The sequence below is a fragment of the Heterocephalus glaber genome, unplaced genomic scaffold, assembly GCF_053883595.1.
Source record: "Heterocephalus glaber isolate CG9 unplaced genomic scaffold, H.glaber_assembly_v1.0 deba00001509, whole genome shotgun sequence".
NCBI classification, from domain to species: domain Eukaryota; kingdom Metazoa; phylum Chordata; class Mammalia; order Rodentia; family Bathyergidae; genus Heterocephalus; species Heterocephalus glaber.
In genome coordinates, this window is record NW_028258325.1 from 41,136,753 (window position 1) to 41,158,359 (window position 21,607).

At 36.2% G+C, this 21,607-nt stretch overlaps 1 protein-coding gene across 16 annotated transcripts in view; it reads right to left on the reverse strand.

Moving 5' to 3' along the window:
- The window catches only part of Fryl (FRY like transcription coactivator), a 307,006-nt gene that overhangs the window by 131,649 nt on the left and 153,750 nt on the right, over positions 1–21,607 (reverse strand). For all 16 annotated transcript variants that reach the window (XM_087187581.1, XM_087187580.1, XM_087187584.1 and 13 more), the window contains one exon: positions 4,720–4,919. In XM_087187581.1, the coding sequence (XP_087043707.1) occupies positions 4,720–4,839 (120 nt within the window). In that variant the 5' untranslated portion in view covers positions 4,840–4,919. Of the gene's footprint in view, positions 1–4,719; positions 4,920–21,607 lie in introns of those variants that run through there.

Sequence of the window (21,607 nt, forward strand, 5' to 3'; positions counted from 1 at the left end):
CACCTTGTCCACAGAGAAAAGGGCAAAGTAGACAGAGACTGGTTAGGAGAAGCAATGGTTGTAGATGAGGTAAAGATGGGAAAGTAAAAACTTATATACCAATTATCAAAATCCCAGTAATCTCCTGCCTCTGGCTCCCCACTATGTTAACACATAAGCCTAAAAACTCCTACCTCTGGGCACTGCAGGATCCTTCTTAGGTGACTCTGACTAGCTAGGCCACAGAAAAAGATCTGACATTGATGGTCTAGATGATTACACATCAAAGATCACATCAAAGACTCTTCCATGTACACTGAGCTTTCCAGTCAGATGTTTAGTGCCTCATTCTTAAAATATGACATGTTAAAAATAAATAGAAGAAAAAAAAAATTAAATAAATAAATAAATAAATAAATAGAAGCTAAAACTAACAAGAAAATGCAGTTTGGAGCAAATTGATCATAAAGGGAGAAGAATCCCTTTTTTATATACTTATTTAATATTGTTTTTTAAAAAGCCATGGAAATTGAAAACTTTTTGTAAATCATGGGCCTAAACAAATACACATGGCTTAAAACACAGGTGATGGGCTGAAGACTTTTCTTCTGCCTTCTTTTCTAGTCACCGGTAATCTACAAGATTGACAGGTAAGCCTGGATATGCTTGTGTCATTAACCAAGATTGATCCATCTCCTTTTAGGAAGAAAGAAACCTCAAGTATTGTGCTGCATAGTTTGCAAGGTGCAATTTTAATCAATGATTGCCTCTCTGAATCTTCCTTTCAAAATGAGAAATGGAACAAAATTATGGCTAAAAATCAAGCTCAGTTAATCTTCAACTCTTCTGGCCTACTTAACCTCATTTTATAATGGTTTCTAATATGGGAATGAGAAAACCCAATTCTTTCATTTTAGTGGTAGTATTTTTTACAGAAGTTGGTGCTTCAAATTTTTCTGCACCCTACTGGCCTGAGTGACCATGAGCTACACCAGCATCCTTGTACCTAACAAGCTTGGATGCTGTCTTTTTTTCCCCCAGTACTGGGATTAAATCCAGGGCCTTTACACTTTTCTTTTTTGATTTTTTATTTTGAGACAGGGTCTCACTAAGCTGCCCAGACTTGAACTTGCAGTCCTCCTGCCTCAGCCTCCAGAGTGCTGAAATTACAAGTATACACCACCACACCTGGCTGTTCTGTAAAGTGACTCTGCAAGACTTTCATCCAAGATCTCAGAAAGTCATTTGAGATGGCTGCTTATTATCTTAAAGGGGGAAAACAAACGAAATCACAATATAAGCTCTTGAAGGTATACTATAAACACTGTCACACTATTAGATTAAATGAATCTTCTTTCTCTTGATGCTATGGATTTCCAATCTACCCAGACCAGATATAAATGAAAACAAAGCTAGCAGAGTTCTGACCTAGAAAAGGAGGAATTACTTTGGTATATAGGTGTATAATGGATGAAAATCTGTAAAATATGCTGAGGACTTGGTGAGTTTCCTCACATGCAAGGAAGAATAAGCAGGAATGCGTCCGCTCCCTAGTGTGATGCTGGGGTAGGAATGTCTATGTTCTGGTACAATCCTCACCACTATTAACCATAATTTTATAATCTCAGATTACATAGCAGATACCTCTGAAATTATCTATTAAATGAACAATACAATATAGTCAGCATCAGACTATTCTGAAGGAACTACTCAAAACTCTGGTTGTATTAATAACATTGTGTTTTGTTAGAAGAACAAAGGCTACATACATGCCACAGCAGTGCTACTTGAGGCTAAATTAAACTTAAAAACAATTTAATGAGTACCTTTCTCAAGTACCTACCACCCTGGGCAGTGCTGCAGGGAGCTAGGAGACACACCTAGCTCCTGGCATCAAGAAACTCACATTGGAGAAGACAGACAGCTAAGAAAGTACCATAACATGATATACTCATGATCTGTATGTACATACAGATATACAATATGTAAAAGTTACTATCTGATAGTTACACATACATGGTATATACACATTAGCATGGGAATTGATTTATTTAGTCTGGGGCAGGACCACTTGTTAGAGGGAACAAATGGAAAGTTTGGGAGGTTAAGTAGTCTTTGAAAATATTTTAGATTGAGAGAAATATAAAAACACACACACCAGGACAAAAGAATATAGAAAGGATACTTTGAGTATCACAGTATATATCAAGATAGGAGAATCATAAAACATTATACAAACATCATACAATGACCTAATAAGAACCTGAAATTACTCTATAGCAAAGACAAGTGAACAGATGTTTAAAGCAGAAAGCGATAATATTTGTGTGGTAGGTGAAGAAAAGGAAATGGAAGTTGATGGGACTCTTCATGCCTGATCAGAAGCTCCTGCAATGCTCTCAGGCGACAGAGCCTGATCCTGAACTAGACACTGACAAGGGTGCTAGAATGAAAGGAAAGAAAAAGATACTTAATTTTTTAAAACTGCCATTCTATAGACTTGGTCAAATTAGGTAATCTAATCTATATTTTAATATTCTCACTCTCAAGACCTTTATATCTCAAAATTAAAATTCCTTTAAGAATCTATATAATATTTGAGAACTGATAGGACCCTACCACATGGGACTGCTATCAAATATTTCATAAAACAGGTAGTGTTTTTAAAATGTGCTGTGCAAGTTGAAATTACTGGAGCTGATGACGGGTCTTGGGCATCTGTTATACTATAAATGTCTACTTTTATATATATTTGTAATTTTCCACAATAAATTTTATTGTATGTTTTCTTCTTACTGTATTGCTACTTAAGTTGGCTAGTGTAGCAATTTATCATATAATGCAGAAACTACTGAAAAAAATTTAACATTTTATAGATAAAGCACATTATAATTAAACCTTATCATTAACTCCAATCTATAAGCTTTTGTAATCTTTTTTCTAAAACAGAACTTCATCCTATGTACAAGCTCTAAAAATATATCGACTGGTATAAAAATAATCATTAATCTGCCATGCAGAAAGCAACCATGAAATAGTTTAAATTTAATATAATGATGTGTGCAGTTTTGAAACAGACATTTGGCCGACAATTTTTTACCTATTATTATGTATTGAACCCCAGAACATATTATTTCACAGATGCTTTTCTCAGAGTTGTTTCTTCTACTGAATAAGAAAGCACCTCACCTTTGCAATCAGAAATTTTAAGTCTTGCTTCAATAAGAAAATTAAGAGCATCCAATAATAACATCTTCAACTTCCCTCTTAACTTAAGTCATCCCCTCCCCTCTCTTCTGTTCTTTCCTTCTGAGGAAGTAGAGTAGATAAGAGTATGCATACAGGTTCTGAAGCTACTATTATTGTGCCTAACTTCTCACTCTGCCACTTATTAGCTTTGAAAGCAACAAGCCTCAGAGGAGTCTCAAACTGGCAGTGAAGGCCTATTGTAATAAACAAGTTTCAGCTGTTATATCCTGTCTTCATCTTCATTACCTTCAATCCATCTTCATTACCATCAACTCCCTTCTAACCAATACTGTTACCTCGGTACATCACATATCCATCCCCTTCAAACCCAAACAGTAACCTAACTTTCTCAAAATTCCTTTACAAAGTTGAGTCAACAGGGCCAGACATTTAGCTCAATGGTTCCACTGCCTGTCTTGCAGGCGCAAGGTCCTGAGTTTGATCCCCGATGCCAAAAGAAAACACCAAAAACAAAGTTGAGTCAACAAGCAAAGACTATTCTCCTAATGACTGGACTGCTTTTCTTCCAAAACCAGTAACAGTTTCTCACAGTATTCTGCCTCCCTATATTGTCTGGCAATGGTATTTCTATTCAATACTCTATTTCCCTTGACACAATCACCTGCTCTTTTGGCTTCGATATAGATGATGCCAAAATCCACATTTCTAATCACCATCTCTTGTGAGTTCCCAAAAAGTATTTCCAATTACCAGTCAAACAATTTCTCATGGTTAGATCACCAGTAAGGTAAGCTGAATGCACACAAATGAAAAATTTCCATATTCATTTTTTCAAGTCCAAGAATATCCCTGTATACTTTGCCCAAATACAGTCCCATCTTTCCTAACACTCCAAAGTATCTTTAAGTTTCATTCAAAATGCCACTTCTGTTTCATTACTTGTCAAATTCCTTGTCAACCACTTCTACCTTTAACACTCTAGTTCAAGATCACCTTCACTTCAGCTTGAAGTACACAACAGTTTAATAGCCTCTGCCTTCCATTTCTTTTCCTTTTATTGTCTTACTGCTGTGTTATCTATCACTGTAGTATTTACAACTCTTCAGAATCTGACCTAAACATTTGTTTTCAGTCTTTCTCTTTCTTCCTCCTCAATACAGACTCTAAAGACAGAGTTCCTCACACTCTCCAATTATGCCTAATATACTTCAAGTATAAAAATATGTCCACTGGTTTATTCTAAGTTTGGCAACAGTTTTAGCGACAACTTGTAGAATAGTCTAGATTTTCTTTTATGTCCTGTTATATTTTATCCGGCTTCACAACTCACTAGTCAAATTCATTTCTGTTCTGACATGATTTGGGAGTAATTTATCAAAGTGGATTCTAAAGTAACTGCAGCTTTCTGGATCACTACTAACCTATCCCTTAATATTTTTTTTCAAGTTATATTTTTTGGAAAATCTGTATTAGAATGGTTAATGTAAAAGTCAAGAAAATATTTCAGATTTATAGGTCAGCTCTACTCACCAAGGGTTCAGCCATTACAACTTCAATTTTCTTTTCAGCTTGAACAGCAAATTCTGCAAAGAGGCTCTTGATGACATATTCACCAGGCTTGACATCGGGGTCAATTGTAATGTTTGACATGATGATATTCTTTTTTTCCCAAATGGAATGAAAGTTAGAAGAAGCACAGTACTTATTCACTTTGCTGACTGGTACTGAAGCTAAAAGTAAAAGAAACAAAAGAACACTACATTAATAATCAGCTTAATGAGGCCTCCCAATACTGTCTTAACAAAAGATGCCCCTAAACCTGTCCAGATCTCCCAATCTGTATTACCATACTCCATACTCTATTACAGCTGCTACCTTGTAACATACTGTCTCATGTATTTACAAGGTAGCCATATATTTATTATGTACTGTTTCTCTACTAATGTGAGTTCAAGACAACAGAGATTTTCTCTTGTTCTTACTGTTCGTGGATGAGCCCAAAGTGCCAAGAATAATGTCTGGTATACTCTAGAAGCACAATAAATATTTATTGAATGAATGCATGGATTCTTCTTAGATGGTCAAAGTGCACTGAAGGAAATAAAACAGATGTGAATAAATAAGACAAGATTGAAAGACAGTACTTTGAAAAGCATGCTCACAGCAGGCCTCATTGAAGAAGCTACACTCCCAACACAGTGATGAAAGCAAGGCAAAGCACCAGACTGAACCTATGTGTCTAAGAAACAAGTATACTGAGGAGGGAAGCAGGGGTAGAGGACAATGTGAGAGGAGGTCAGAATTGTTAGTTGGGATGCAAATCACAGAGGACCTTTTAGGACTCTAACGAAATTAGATTTTATTTATAAATGCCATTAAAACTCAGTGGAAATTATTAATGTAGAGAGGTCTAGGATATAATTTCCCTTCATGAGGATGTCTATGGCTCCTCTGGAGATGAATTTTGTAAAGGCAAACAGAAAATAAGGGACACCATTACAGGAATCTAGGGGAAAAGATCATGACTTACCCCAAGACGATGATAGTACAGAAGAGAAAGAACAGGACCCGAGACTTGTCATATGTTAGGAGATTAGATATCAAAGTGAGGAAAAAGAATTAATGATGATTCATGGGATTTTTATCTGAATCCCTCAAAGTGCCATCTACTCAGAGAGGGATGACACAGGGTCAGGCAAATAGTAAGTTGTACCCTGCTTGGTGGGAAAAGAGCACACTATACAGCTTGCTACACAGCTTCACCTTTCTGTTCCTGACTACTTGGGCAGCCTACCTCGCTTCTAGCCTATGATTTATCCAGTCCCTTGCATTTTCCAGCCTGATGCATAGTACAGACCCTCCCATCCAGTAACTTCAGTTCATGCCCCCATTTGGCCTCGTATACCTAGAATACTCAAAACGGATGTGTAAATTGCACATCTCTACCTCAACCTAATCTCTAGATACTGCCTTTTCCATAGAAGTAGCAGCCCTATAAGTAATCCCATCCTCAAAAAGGGAGTCAGAACACAATTATCCAAACACTGGGTTTCTGTATATGCGTATATAATGACAGCTCAGTCAATTTGTTCTCAATACGTATTAGGAAAAAACAGTTAAAAGTATTTTTAAGTATTTAAAAAAAATTTTAAATTTTTTCTGTCAAGTGAAAGAAACCTACTCTAGCAAACACACAGTATATGAAGACACAAAAATTTGTAAAAATAAAGATTACTGCAAAATGTTAATCTTATACCCCAAAATAAGTACCTTTGTATCACATTTTTTTGTTGTTGTTGTTACCAGGGATCGAACTCGGGACCTTGAGCTTGCGAGGCAGGCAGTGGAACCATTGAGCTAAATCCCCAGCCCTCCTTTGTATCACATTAAGTTAAAATACACTATGTATTGTATTCTAGAACCAAAATTGTGCAATAAAAACAATTCAAAACAAAAATTCACAGTCCTTCGAACACAGTGCACATTATTTCAAACAATGACCTGTTTGTCTTCTCTGTGTCATGATCAACATTGTCTATTATTAAAGAGGGAATCTGTTAACAAATGTCATTGTGAAGAAAAGGGGAGATAGTAAAATTTTTTTAATTATTTAAAAATTATTTTAGGTCACTAAGAATACTATAAATGATACCTCAAATAACATGCTTTTATTGCCTTCTACTTCCTTAAAATTAAGCCTAAGCAAATATTCCTAGGTATCATAACTGTATAATTTAACATATTTGCCAATAAAGCCAGAAGTTTTAGGAAAGGCTTTATTTCTGGGATTTCACCCAAGATAAAAATATTTCAAGTTAGAAAGCTCAAGTTTTATGAAAATGTTTGTGATCAAATACATAAAATACTTTATTTCAATTATATTTCTTAGTAGGTATGTATTTAATAAATGCTTATTGTAGTTATTAATATAAAAAAAAATGAACAGTTTTATTGATTGTAACTCCAGCCCATAAAAACAATCTAATCTCAGTAACATGGGAGTAGCAAAATGAAATCCTTTTATAATCCAATTAACAGAATCCTATATAAACATTTGAAATGACATTATCAAAAAATGTTGAATGATATGGGAAAGTGTTCACAATAAAACACCAAGTACAAAAAAAGACTCTCCAAGAGTATGCATTAAAAAAACAAAATAAAATTAGAAGCCAAGAAAAAATACTGGCAGCATACAAGAAGAACAGAACTAACCACTTTACTTCTATCCACAAAGCTCTAACAAAACAAATTAGAAAAAAGACCAACACCCTCAAACTGAAAATAAGAGAAAAGATACGAACAAGTTACAAAACATAAAACAGAAGAAGCTAATTAACACAGAAATATCTGACCTCATTAGTATTCTAAAAATAAATTAGATAACATTTTTTCTTCTATCAAAGTTGTTCCAGGGCCAGGGCTTTAGCTCAGTGGTGCCATCACCTGCCTTGCAAGCACAAGGTCCCGAGTTCGATCCCCAGTACCAAAACAAAAAAGTTGTTCTTCCCTACTTTGTATTTCGTTATACTGTTCAGCCTTGGCAAGGATATGTGGATATTTCTCATATTCAGCTAATAAGAGAGAAGCCAGGAGGATCACCCTAAACAGGAAGAAGGAGACCAGTTTCCACATAACTACATTAACTTGATGACACTTGATTGTTAGAATTAAATATTTTATAATTGTTAAATGGTAATATTTCCCCACATGCCATTACAAAATTCTGAAAAAATTATGTAAGCTTCAAAGGGAATAAAGATGTTAAGGTTGGAATGTATTTCTTTTTTTGGTACCGGGGATCGAACTCGGGACCTTGCTCTTGTGAGGCAGGTGGTGGAACCATTGAGCTAAATCCCCAGCCCTAGAATGTATTTCTTAAGAACCCAATTCAGGCAATGAATTACAGTATCATATTAAGCATTCTTGGAATATAAATCTGTTAAACTCTAACTGCTAATGATAGGAACAAAGCAAGACCTAAATATTTAAAAGTTTACCATTTCTATTTTTTCTCTTAAAGTGTAACTAAAATAATAAATATCTGTAATTTTAGGTGGCTCACTCTATATATCTAATATATATTTAATAAATATAATATATAATAAGTATCATATATATTTAATAAAACAATTACCCTTTTCTTCATGTTCATAGAATTCCTGTACCCTCATAAATTTAAATTCAGCCAAGGAGAAGAGATGAGTAAGAAGAGATATATAACCCTTAAAATGATGCATGTTTGGGTTTATTACTTTTAGCAATAGATCTCAGTCTTGGTTTTTTGTTTGTCTGTTTCGTGGAGCTTTTCTCTTCACTTTTACTAGGTTCTGATGCAAAATATTCCCAACAGTAATATCTCTTAAAATATATGAGTTTTTGAAGAAGTGAAATCTTTTGGGATCCCTACAAGTAGACGTGGTTTAAAAAGACCTCAGGGGGATCTATCAAAGCTGCCTCTAGCTCTTTCAGCCCCAAAAAGAGGTCTTAAGAGATAAAAATCATTACTCTCTCATCACATACTTTTATATATATGCATGCATATTACATGCAAATATTTAAGTACAAATTTATATAATACAAAAATGTAACAATACAATTGCTTACTATTTTAATAAATATTACTTACATTGGCTAACAATAAAAGTTTTGATGACCATCTAAAAAAGAAAAATTGTAAGGTAAATGGCCTTGGAAGCAGAACAAAGGTAAAAAATATCTCTGAATTTAAAAAGCAAATGCAAACTTCTTAGTGTGAAAACTACTATAGCTAGTTATTTCATGGATATTATCAAAGTAATTCTAAAGTTCGTAAGGGAAGGAAAATGACCCAGTAGAACCAACACAATATTAAAGGAGAAGAATAAAGTCAGAGGACTGAAACTACTTGGCTTCAAGACATTTTGTTTTTGGCAAAAAAAAAAAAAGACAAACAGATCAATGGAACAGAGCAGTCCAGAAATAGGCCCACACAAATATACTCAACTGATCTTTGACAAGAGAAAAAGCCAATTTAATAAAGAAAAGAGACATTTCAACAAAGGGTGCTGGAACAACTAGACATCCATCCCCTTTTTTAATAAAATCTAGACAGAATTTTTACCTTTCACAAAAATTAACTAGAATGGGAAGAAATCTAAATGTAAAATGCAAAACTATAAAACTCTTACAAGATAAGAGAAGATCAGGTGATCTTGGTTGGCTCTTATGGTAACTTTTTACAGAAATATCAAAACCATTGCCCATGAAAGAAAAACTGATAAATTGGAATTTATTAAAATAAAAGCCTTAGGGCCAGGGATTTAGTTCAGTGGCACCACAACCTACCTGGCAAATGCAAGGTCCTGAGTTCGATTCCCAGTACCAGGAAAAAAATAAAAAAATAAAAGCTTTAGCTCTGCCAAAATACAACATTAAGAAAATGAAAAGACTAGCCACAGATTGGGAGAAAATTTTTGCAAGAAATATATCTAATAAAGGATGGTATTAAAAATACATGAAGAGATAGTGAGTTCAGGGCTAACCTAAACTACATAGAAAGATCTTGCCTCAAAAAACCTAAATAAATAAATAAATCAAGATTAAATTGAGGATGTTCAAAAGTTTAAGTGACAGCTGAGGGAGACATTCTAGGTAGAAGGAAAATCATGTGGAAAGATCCTGAGGCTAGAAGAAATCTGACTCAAGAACTGAAAGGCTAGTGTGATCAAAACAGTGAGCAAGGAGACAGAAACAGGATGAGCCAGGTGAGGGAAGCTAGAGTTGGATCATGGAGGGCTCCAAAAGCCACAGCAATGGAACAATTTAAGAGCTCAGCTCCCCCGCCTCCATCCCAGGCTCCTAGGGCAGAGAAGCTCAGCCAGTCCCAGCACCTGGAAGGAAGCTCCCCCACCGCCATCCCAAGCTCCTAGGGCAGAGAAGCTGAGCCAATCCGAGCACCCGGAAGGAAGCTCCCTACCTCTATCCCAGGCTCTTAGGGCAGAGAAGCTGAGCCGGTCCCAGCACCTGGAAGGAAGCTCCCCCACCGCCATCCCAGGCTCCTAGGGCAGAGAAGCTGAGCCAGTCCCAGAACCTGGAAGGAAGCTTCCCGCTGCCATCCCAAGCTCCTAGGGCAGAGAAGGTGAGCCATGTGGGTACCAGAAGCACATACACACACACACACCCCATAGATATGAGAAAACACATAAACAAGCCTCAAAAACAGAGTTCCAGATCACATACAGCAACCTCAAAGGGAAACGAGATGGAACAATCTGATACTCAACGACCTGGACTCTCTGAATTGGCAACAAAAGAGGATCTGGGAAAAATGAAATCAGAAATAATTACCCAGACAACATCAAAGATTTTGCTCATGGTGCAAGACATGATTAGTAAATCTAGAGAGGACACAGATAAAAAAAGAGAGAATCTGAGGAACATGATGGAATCCCAACATAGGGAACAAATGGAATCCATAAAACAGATACAAACAGATTTCCAAGAGATTAAAAACTCCATGGAAAGTCTGCGCAGAAGAATGAACCAATGTGAGGATAGAATTTCACATACAGAAGATAAGATTGTAATTAGTGATGAGGAAAAGAAAAATTGTTTTAAAATTCTAAGGGAACATGAGAAATCAATCCAGCAGCTGCTAGATGATGCAAAGAAGAATAACATAAGACTGATTGGAGTCAATGAAGAAAGACGAGAGAGTGCAGATGATATAAAAAAGCTGTTCACAGAAGTGATGGCAGAAAATTTCCCAAGGAGGGGAAAAGAGCTTGACATACAGATAAGTGAGGCATATAGGACTCCAGCTAGCCTTGATCAAAAAAAATCTACACATAAGCATATAATAGTTAGGATTCCAGAAATCCAACAGAAGAACAAAATTCTACAAGCAGTGAGAGAAAAGAAACAAATCACATACAAAGGAAAGCCCATCAGAATCACAGCAGACTTCTCAATGCAAACCCTCAAGGCAAGAAGAGCTTGGAGTGATATATTTCAAGCCCTAAAGGAAAACAGCCTCCAACCCAGATTGATGTACCCTGCAAAACTATCTTTCCAAATTGATGGAAAAATAAGATACTTTCATGATAAAGAGCACCTCAGGAATTTCATGAATACCAAACCGGCACTCCAAAAAGTTTTAGACAATACCCTAGGAAAAGACAATGAGGATCACAACCCCAGGAAACTCAGCAGAATGAATCCATTGGGCGTGACAAATTAAACGCAAAGGGGGAGAATCCAACAAAAAGAAAAAGTCATGACAAGGCTTTTAAAACTTTTAACTTCATCTCCCTAATAAGTGTATAATTCAATCTTACTATTGCACTGATTAGTATTTTTCTGATTCTAGAGTTGCACACCTTTCCTTGTGCTATACTGGCGATTTATCATCTTCTTATATCTACATTTTAATTGGGTTGTCTATTAATGAGCTCTAAGAATTCTTTATATTTTCTGCTCATAGGCTATATGCACTGTAAATATGGTCTGTTTAAGGACTTTTCATTTTGATGGAATCTCATTTATCAATTGTTTTCTTTTATACATCATGTTTTTTGTATCCTAGGTAGTTCTTGCCTACCCTGAATTCATAAATATTTTCCCTTATAATTTCTTCTTAAAGTTTTATACTTTTAGGCTTTCATATTTAGGTTCATAGATCCCTTCAAGTTATTTTCATGTATGGAAATAAAGGGTTGAGGTTAATTTTTTATATCCAGATACCAGGTGTTCTAGTGCCGTTTGCTAAAAACACTATCTCTTCCTCGGCTCTTGAATTGAGTTTATATTCTATAAAATGCTAATGTTAAATAATCTTTCAAAACTCAGTGGACTATATACGTGTGGTTCTATTTCTAGATTCTCTGTTTTATTCCAATGATCTATATGTCTTTCCTTACACCAACACTGCCTTGATTACTGTAGCTTTAGAAGAAGTCTTAAAATTAGGTACTAAACGTCTTCCAACACTGTTTTTGTTTTTGTTTTTAACTTTTCTAGGTCCTTTGTACTCCTACATAACTTTTAAATTTCAATATCCAATTCTTCATTTATAGCAAGTATACACAGACCTGCATTTTTATATATACCTTGTGTTTTCTAATCCTGCTAAATTCAAATACAAGTTCTAGGGGATCCTAGAGATTTCTTAGTATTTTCTCTGCAGATGATCATTTCATCTACATATAAAGATTTTCCTTCTGCCGTGCCAATCCTATCCTAGTTGTGTCATTTTATTGTCAGACTATTTTGGTGGGGACTAGGTTTCAAAGTTTAATGGACAGATGAAGAGTAAGCATATCTGCCCTTGTTCCCCACCTTAAGGAGAAAGCATTGTATCTTCTTCATTCATATAAGGCATTCTCCCTGGAAGTATGGAGTACATGTCTTTAATCTGTTGAGAAGGTTCTGTTCTACTTCTAGTCTCCTGATAGCTTTTACCATGAACAGCTGTGGAATTTAGTCCAATACTCTTTCTCCAACTAGTGACAGGATCATATGGCTTTTTCCTTTCCTCTGTTAAAATGATGACTTTTGGGGGTGGATCTTCCAATGCTGAACCAACACTGCCATCACTATAACAAAACCACTTTCTACATCCTGCCAGATCTGACTTCCAATAGTTTGTTTTGTTAAATAAATTTCTATCTGTGTTCATACTTTTTTCTTCTATTATCTTTATGCAGTTTTAGGATTAGCACAATGTTGAGTTCCTAAAATGAGGGGAGAAGTGTTCCTTCTTTTTTCTGCTTTAATTGTTTGATATAATTTATCAGTTAAAATGTTTATGAGCCTGCTGTTGTCATATAGGTAGGTTTTCAAGCTAGGAATATACTTTAATAGGTGCTATTCAAATTTGATATTTCCTCCAGAGTTAGTTTCATTAATTTGTCTTCCAAGGTACTTCTTAGAAGTTGACAAATTTATTTCAAAAAAGATTTTTGTAATATGCTTTCTATATCCTTTTAAATTCTGTAAAATCTGTGGTAATGTTTCCTAGATCTTAATGATGTAATTTAAAAAATGTATAACTCATATTGTGTAACAGGAAGAAAAGGTCTAAAAGAGCAGGGGAATTGGGAGGGTAGGGGAAGGGAAAAAAGGGAAAGGAAAAAATATGAGAAGAGGAAAAAAAATGGAAACAAAGTCTTTGCAAATAGGGAAAGGTGGAGAGGGTGAAGGGAGGGCAAGGGAAGGGGAAAAAAATAAGAACCAAGAGACTCATGTAATGGTACAAGATCCCAATGATGAATGTAACTGTATTTTATACTGAAAATGTACCAATAAACTTAATGAGGGGGGGAGCCACAGCAATGAAAGAAAAAAATACATGAAGAGTGTGTGAAGAAAAAAATACATGAAGAACTCTTGAAATCTCAACAATAAGAAAAACAGCTTACTTTAAAAATGGGTACAAGTTCTGTACAGACACTTCACCAAGCACAACAAACAGATGGCAAATAAACATATGAAATGATGCTGAACCTCAACTGTATTAAGGGAATTGCAAACAAGGAAATGTCACTACAGGTCTATTATAATGGCTAAACTCCAAAACACTCACACCAGATCCTAGTGAGGCAGTGATGCAACAGGAACGATCATTCATTGCTGTTATGGTACAGCTACTTTGAAAGACAGTTTCTTAGAAAACTAAACATACTTTTACCATATGACCCAGCAATCCTATTCCTTAGTATTTACCCAAGGGAGCCGAAACATGTCCACACAAACACCTGCACACAGATGTTTGTAGCCACTTTAGTCAATTGTCAAAACACAGAAATAACCAAGCTGTTCTTTAGTAGGTGGCTGGATATGTCCAGACAAGGGAATATCAATCAGCATTAAAACTAACTTAGCTATCAAGCCATGAAAAGATGGAAGAATCTTAAATGCCTATCACTAAATGAATGAAGTCAATGAGAAAAGACTATTACTGCATGATTCCTCTATATGACACACAGGAAAATTCAAAACTGTAGGTTCAAAAAGATCTGTGGTTACCAGATTGGAGGGAAGAAGGGGTAAACAACAGGAAGAACATAGGGGATTTTTAAGTACAGTGAAATTAACTCTACTCTGTGATACTATTATTGTAGAGATCATTATACACTTGTCAAAGCCTATAGATAGTGTAACATAAAGAATGAACCCTAATATAAACTACAGACAATAACATCAGTATTGTTTCATCAGTGGTAACAAATGCACCTCAATAATAATAGGGGAATTTGGGAGAATGAATACATATTCATATTGTACTCTCTACTCCATTTTTTCTGTAAACCTGAAAATGCTTTAAAATAACATCTATGAACTTAAAAGAAAGGAAAAAGAAAGGAAAGACTATCAGGCCTTTCCTATCCCTATCAGCCAGAACCAAAATTTCCTGGGAACAGTCAAAGCAAACAAGTACTCAAGCTTAAGCAATGATGTATTTGGAAGAAGCTCTAAGACAAGAAGGACTTTATAATTAAAAGTAAAATTTCAAAAATATAAATTCATTTATATGATAGGCAGACTAAAAGGAAGGACAAAGCAAAGGAATAATAGCAAATTTGGTCTTTGAGGGCCAGGGATTTAGCTCAGTGGTTCCGCCACCTGCCTTGCAAGTGCAAGGACCCAAGTTTGATCGATCCCCGGTACCAAAAAAAAAAAAAATTTGGACTTTGAGTGAGGCCAATTGGATTGGTATATCTTTCAACTAACTATGCAAAGGAAAACTGTACATTTGAAAGCAACTGTATGTGAAGAGAAAAGAAGAAATGTAAGTATCATGTATATTGAATGATACAATTTGAAAAAGTATCATTTGATTACTTCAGTGTTTAACATAGCTTATCAAGAACAGAAAATGGGCTCTAAGGCAAGCCTACCCCAATATTCCCTTCATCTTGGTAAAAACCAAAACAAGCACCATTTACTTCTGATGGAAAAGGAACTCACTTTACCCTAACAACTCTTATTTACCTAAGCTGGCAAATAGTTCTCTTAAAAGTGTCCTGATTTGTACCATTTCCCAATATCCATCTTGTAAATACTCCCACCATGGCTTATTTCAAGCTACCAATGGCATAACAACTGGCTAGTAAAATTCCTGGTACAAAGTGGACTGACGTATGTGATGAGGAAATTGACTTCAAATTAATGTCATTTGTCACATGGGAACTGTATCATTGGAATGTAAACTCAGGCTCTGGTTTCCAAAAACTTTCACATCAGCAGTTTTTATTTCCTCCAGAACTGCAAAACTTTCTCTTTAAAGGTTCAGATTCTTCACATAGTGTTTAGGATAAGTATTTGCCAAATCAAATATTTTTGTTGCATCTTCTCATTTGCAAAAAAAAAAAGAAAAGAAATAAAAAGAGAAAAGGCTCTTATACTTTGACTAAATATTTATATTTTCTTTCAACTCTTTTTAGTTTTATTTATTCAATTTAGACCTGTTACCCAACAGAACTTTATTTGGGTTACTGATATAAATATTTTATTTTTCTCCTAATATTCAATCAATTCTTCTGGGTTCACTTACTGAAATTCCATCACTAATTTTACTCACTATCATAAACTAAATCCATACTTAAATATGTTTTCTGATCTTTCTGTTATGTTCATTAACAATCTGTTTCTGAGCTGGCACAATACTTTTAATTATTATTTTATAATGGGTTCTATTACTTATTGGCACAAATATTCCTGCTTACTAAACATCAGGAGCTACTGCCACTCACACTACTAAGTTTATGCTTATCTATACACATTTATTTGAACAAAACTGGCATCTTATATTAAGATTCCTTGTCTACATATTGGCTTTCCTCCATTAACTCATCTTCTTTTATGTACCCAAAGAAAATTACATCCTTTCCTTCACAGAACCTCTATCCAGTACTCATTCTGTTCCTAAATCCTTTGCTTCTATTTTGTGTGAATGAGATTATTCTCCTTTGCTATTCAGTTCCATGGTTTTGCTTCTGGTTCCTTTGTAATGGACAGAAAAATTAAAACTTTTACTTGGTCTTTGAACAGCTGTTCTAAAATGTTTATTTATCCTAATCTAAACTATTCCCACTGAAAACAATTTCTAAACATAGAAGTCCTATGACCTCTTTGGCATGCGTTCAATGCTTTTTATCTGAAGTCTACTTCAGAAATATCACTTATTATAAAGCTCAAGAAAAATGACCTATCATCTAAATAATCCATTATTCACTCAGCCAGAGAATCCCTGGGGTTATTATTCTTTTAGTAACCTCCAGAAGCTCAGATAAGAAACTATTCTAAAAACCTTGAGAGAACATGGCATTTTAAAAATGTACATTGACCTGGGAGTCAGAAGACAAGGGCCCAAGACTTGTCTTTGCTACTTATTATCATTATAATCTCTTTTGGGGGCTGTACCAGGGATCAAACTCAGGACCTTGTGCTTGCCAGGTAAGCATGGCATCCCTGAGCTAAATGCCCGGCCCATCATTATAATCTTAGTCAAATTGTTTAACCTCTTTTGCTTCCCCTCAGCAAAGGAATAAGTTGAGTTATACACCAAAGATGGGTGTAGATCAGAAATAACAAGGAAGTTGTTTTCATTTTTGTTCTCCACTCTTCCCTCCGTGAAGAAGTGATTACGGCAGACTTTCCTCCTCTAGCTAGACACAAGCCTGGTGGTGGCAGAGAATAGCACTGAAGTAAGAATCAGAACACTAGAATCCTGCAGGACCTTGTCCAGCAAACACAGCTGATCCCAAGGCCTGGGGAAGGTTGACAATTGTCCATGGATATGTAGCCACTGTCTAACTGCTAAGAAGTGGGGCAAAGTCTAAACAGGTATGTGTGGGGAGGAGGGTCTGAGGCTAAAGTGATGGGAGAACCAAGGAGCGTCTTCCCAAGGGGCTTCCACCTAACATCTTAGCAGGAGGCTGACCCACAGAGGTCCAGAGGGGCCCAGCTGCTTTTCCTTCCATTTCTTCTGGGATTACTCCTTAAAATATTGTAGGAGTCTGGCTCCACACTTAACTGGGAGGCAAAGAAATATAACTGTAGACTGAAAGGTGTCTGGTAGTCACAAACAAAAGAAATAAAATATTTCTTGAACACCAGCACCAATTATCAGGACAAGTTATGCTCTAGTTTGGAGGTTGAAAGGCCAGTATGTTAAAGGTTCAGTCCAGGATGACACCATTGGACAGTGCAGTGGACCTTTAGGCAGAGGGACTTGTGGGAGGTCCTGAGATTATTGGGTATGTGTACTAATGGGGATTATGGGACCTTGGCCTCTTCCTCTTCCTTTGTCAATTCCTACCCTTGTGGGAGTTCCACATGTTCTCTACCACTGACATCCAGCACTCCATCCAGAGGCCTAAAAGCAATGGGTCTGCCCAACCATGGACTGGAACCTCTAAAGCCATGGGGCAAAATAAGCTTTCTGTCTTTATAAGTTGATTATCCCAGGTACTTTGCTATAGTGACAAAATTTGTACTGATAGTGGGCTGGTCATTACTATATACCTAATGATATAGAGAAGCCTTTGGAACTGGATATGGGAGAAATTTGAGAATATAGAGGAGCAAGTTAGGCAAAGCCTAAAGCCAGATGTGATGGCATATGCCTACAATCCCAGCACTTGGGAGGCTGAGGTAGGAGGATTGCTGCAAGTTTGAGGTCAGCCCAATACTTCGTGGGAGCATAAGCTTAAAGATTATGTACTAGTTCAGTTTACTTGACAGAGATTTCAAGGCAGCACAGCATTCAGGCTACAGCATGTATTATACTAGTCACTTTACCACTGCCAGGACAAAATGCCTGACACCCACAACTTAAAGGAGGAGAGGTTTATTTTGTCTGACTGGTTTTAGAACATTCAATCTATGGCTGGTTTGCTCCAAGACAGAAACAGCATGGCAGAAGGGCATGACAGAGGAAAGGTGCTCAACCCGTGGCAGCCAAGAAGCAAGGAGCAAAGGAAGGGCTTGGGACAAGAATGCACCTCTCCAAGTCACACCCCCAGTGACCTATCTCCAACCAGGCACCAGCTCTTAACAGGACATTCAGCTACTAAACTCATCAATGGATGAACTCACCAATGAGTATAGTGCCCCAAAGATCCAATCACCTTCCAAACACATGAGACTTTGGGGAGACATTTTAGATCCAAACTATAACAGAACCACTGTCTGCTTTCAGTCAGTATCACAATGAGAATTGGAAGGAAAAAGGAGCAGAGTGAAAATATTTGAAAATTTTAGAACTTGGGCAGAAAAGTAGCACGTGTTAAGGTGTAGCCACGAAGGGTGCAATTGCTAGTACGGATAAAGACTGGCCATGTGCTTTGCACCAAGTAGGGAAGGTACTCAAAGGTATCCCAAAATTCACCAAAGCCACTACCAACACAGACACAGAAGTACAAACCACAGTTTTTTTTCTGATTTTCCTGGGCAGAATCATTTCAGAAGAGAGTCCTAGGTGCCTTGCACACCCAGGGCTGCCCCAGGATATGTCTGTGTTTAGCTGCCACAATGTTTCAAGGAGGCCCAGGCACAGCTTGTAGTAAGGGGAGACCTTGGCATCATCCACATGATGCTGGTTTGGGGACATAAAGAATCCGAGAATGACGAGGTCATGGCAGCTTCCACCCAGATTTCAAAGGTAACCTAGAGAGGTTAGGTAGGGTGCTATAGGCTTGAAGTCTTCTGACAGGGCAATGCCTGGAGTTATGGGAATAAAGTCAAAGCAGCAAAAGAAACCAAGAAGGTGGAGATGTCAGCAATCAAGGGATTTTTTGAGTTTGCTTTGAACGTCAGAGGAGAGTTTGGACTTGTACTTTGAGTAATGCTGGAATGGTTAAGACTTTGGAGACTCTTATGTGATGGAGTGAATGTATTTTATCTTCTAATATGGACAAAACCTTTGAAGGCCAGGGACAGAACACTACACTGTGGTTTAGATGCTAAATATCTCCCAAAGCCCAGACGTTAAAGGCTTGGTCTCAGAGTGGCACTATTGGAAGATACACTGAACTTTTAAGAGAAGAGGCCTTATGGAAAGTCTTTAGATTACTGGGGATTGTGGGGGGATGACCCCCCCAACTCCTTCCCTTTCTTCCTTTGCTTCTTGGGCATGAGGTGAGCAGTTTTGCTCCTGGTGGTTTCCATCTTGGACCCACCCCAGAAGCCTAAAAACAAAGGGTCCACCCAAATCATGGGCTGGTACCTCTACATTCATAAGCCAAAATAAACCTTTTATCATTTTAAGTTTATTATTCAGGTATTTTGTTATAGTGATGAAAATCTAAAACAGATTTTAAAACATCAAACCTACTTCTATTATTTAAAACAGAAACTAGGCAAAGATGCTGATTCTTGCCTTCTTATTCAAACAATAACCTAGAGAGATCACCTAGAAGTAAAGATGGATAAAAAGTTTTCCATTCACATATATAAACTAGGTGGGGATAAATTTAATATGAGAAGCATAAGACTTGGGAAGAAACTACAAAGACCTCTTGAAGGACACAGAAGAAGGTCTGAACCCATGGAAAAACATATTCATAGATGGGAGGACTTACGATAAGTGCCAATTTTCACAAAATTTGACTTGTATTGGATGCACAAATTTGGCTGTATTGGACAAAACTATGTTAGAGTATACCTGGAGGAATAAACATCCAAGATATGCCACAAAAATTATTTTTGAAAAATACTAAGAATATTTTTAAAAACACAAATACTTTCTAAATCAGAGGACCTTATAACTATAGTCAAAACAGAGCTGTAAGATCATCAAAATAAGGGCCGGGGATTCAGTTCAGTGGTTTCGCCACCTGCTGCGGCAAGCACAAGGACCCGAGTTTGAACCCCAGTACCAAAAAAAAAAAAGATTATCAAAATATTATGTATTTTATGTTCCAAAGGCAAAATTTATGTTCCAAAGGCAAAATTTACATTATGTTCCAAAGGCAAAAAATTAGATGGATATGAAGCTGAAGACTAATTTTCAAAAATCTTACCAAAAAATTAGGATTTCATGCATAAAGCAGGAGAGAAGAGACCTTCAGTCAAAGAAGAAAACTCAAAATAATGAACAAAGACAAATACATAAAACTGAATACAAAAGTTCAAAATACTTAGGGTCAATGATACCATAAATAAGAAAAGACAAAGCTGGTAAAGTATTTATAATGTATATGACAGAAAACAAAACATTCAATAAGCTCTTACAATGTGAAAAAGGTGACATAATAGAGAAAAACTGGCAAAAGATATAAATAGGCAATTCACATATAAACAAATCTAAAAAGCCAACAAATGTGAAAAATGCTCAAACTTGGTAGCATCCAGAAAATGCAAACTAACTTAGCAATCAGATTTCAATTTATATAAATCAGCTGACAAATATTAAAAAGTAATTATATCTACTGAGGGATAAGGTACATAAAGAAACAGGATACAATACATTGCTGATGGAAATACAACGCCTGTCTAAATATAACCCAGTAGCATGAGTATTCTGGCCCCTCCAGCAGGGCATAAATTCCTCTAATGTTCAGGCTCTCCATGCAACCTTCTAATTAGAATTTAGCTTTGTTATGAGCTTACTTCACAAGGACAGCAAAGTACTGTGGGCCAGCTGTACCATTAAGGTCCACTTGGCATATTTCTCACTGTAAATTAGTAAACTGGCAAACTTTAAAAAATCTATCTGTCATGTTGTTTATTCTGATTCCACTCCTTGAACAAGATTTCATGTCCACTCTCGGCATACTGGCAAAGCCAAATTTTCTGACTTGATTCTGAACTTTGCCAGCTATTCCAGACAATATCTTAAATCACAATCAAAAAATATGGAGTGCAGTCCCAGAATCTGGATGCTTCTGGAAACTCTCCAAAATGATTCTAATGAAGACCACTGGGTTACACTATTCTCTTAAAAATGGAACTATTGTCTCTATCAATGATGTTATTTAAAATTAATTTGATCAGTTAAAGTTTCAAAAGCACTATAAATGAGGAAAGCTGTTTACATAACACCACAGATGATACTCATTGAGCAGTTCAGAGAAATTTAAACACATATGTGTTAGGGGGCACAGTCCTACAAAACAAAGTAAAAGATCAATGAAATAATTAAAAACTCTAATTTTTAAAAGTCAAATATGAATCTCCTGATTTACAGTAAAGATCTTGATGAATTGTTTTTTCTCTGAGGGTATCAATCACCTCACTTCACTCATGGTCATGCTTCAAACCACTTATCTCAGTGCCCCATCATTCCTCTGCCTTTCATTATGAATGATTTCTAAGGGCAAGATTTCAATGATATAAATTTTTAAATCATTATTCATTTCTCTTTGTGCATTATATTCTCTATTTAGTCTAGAAATAAAATCCTATCACTACCTAAAGTAATGCATTACTTGTT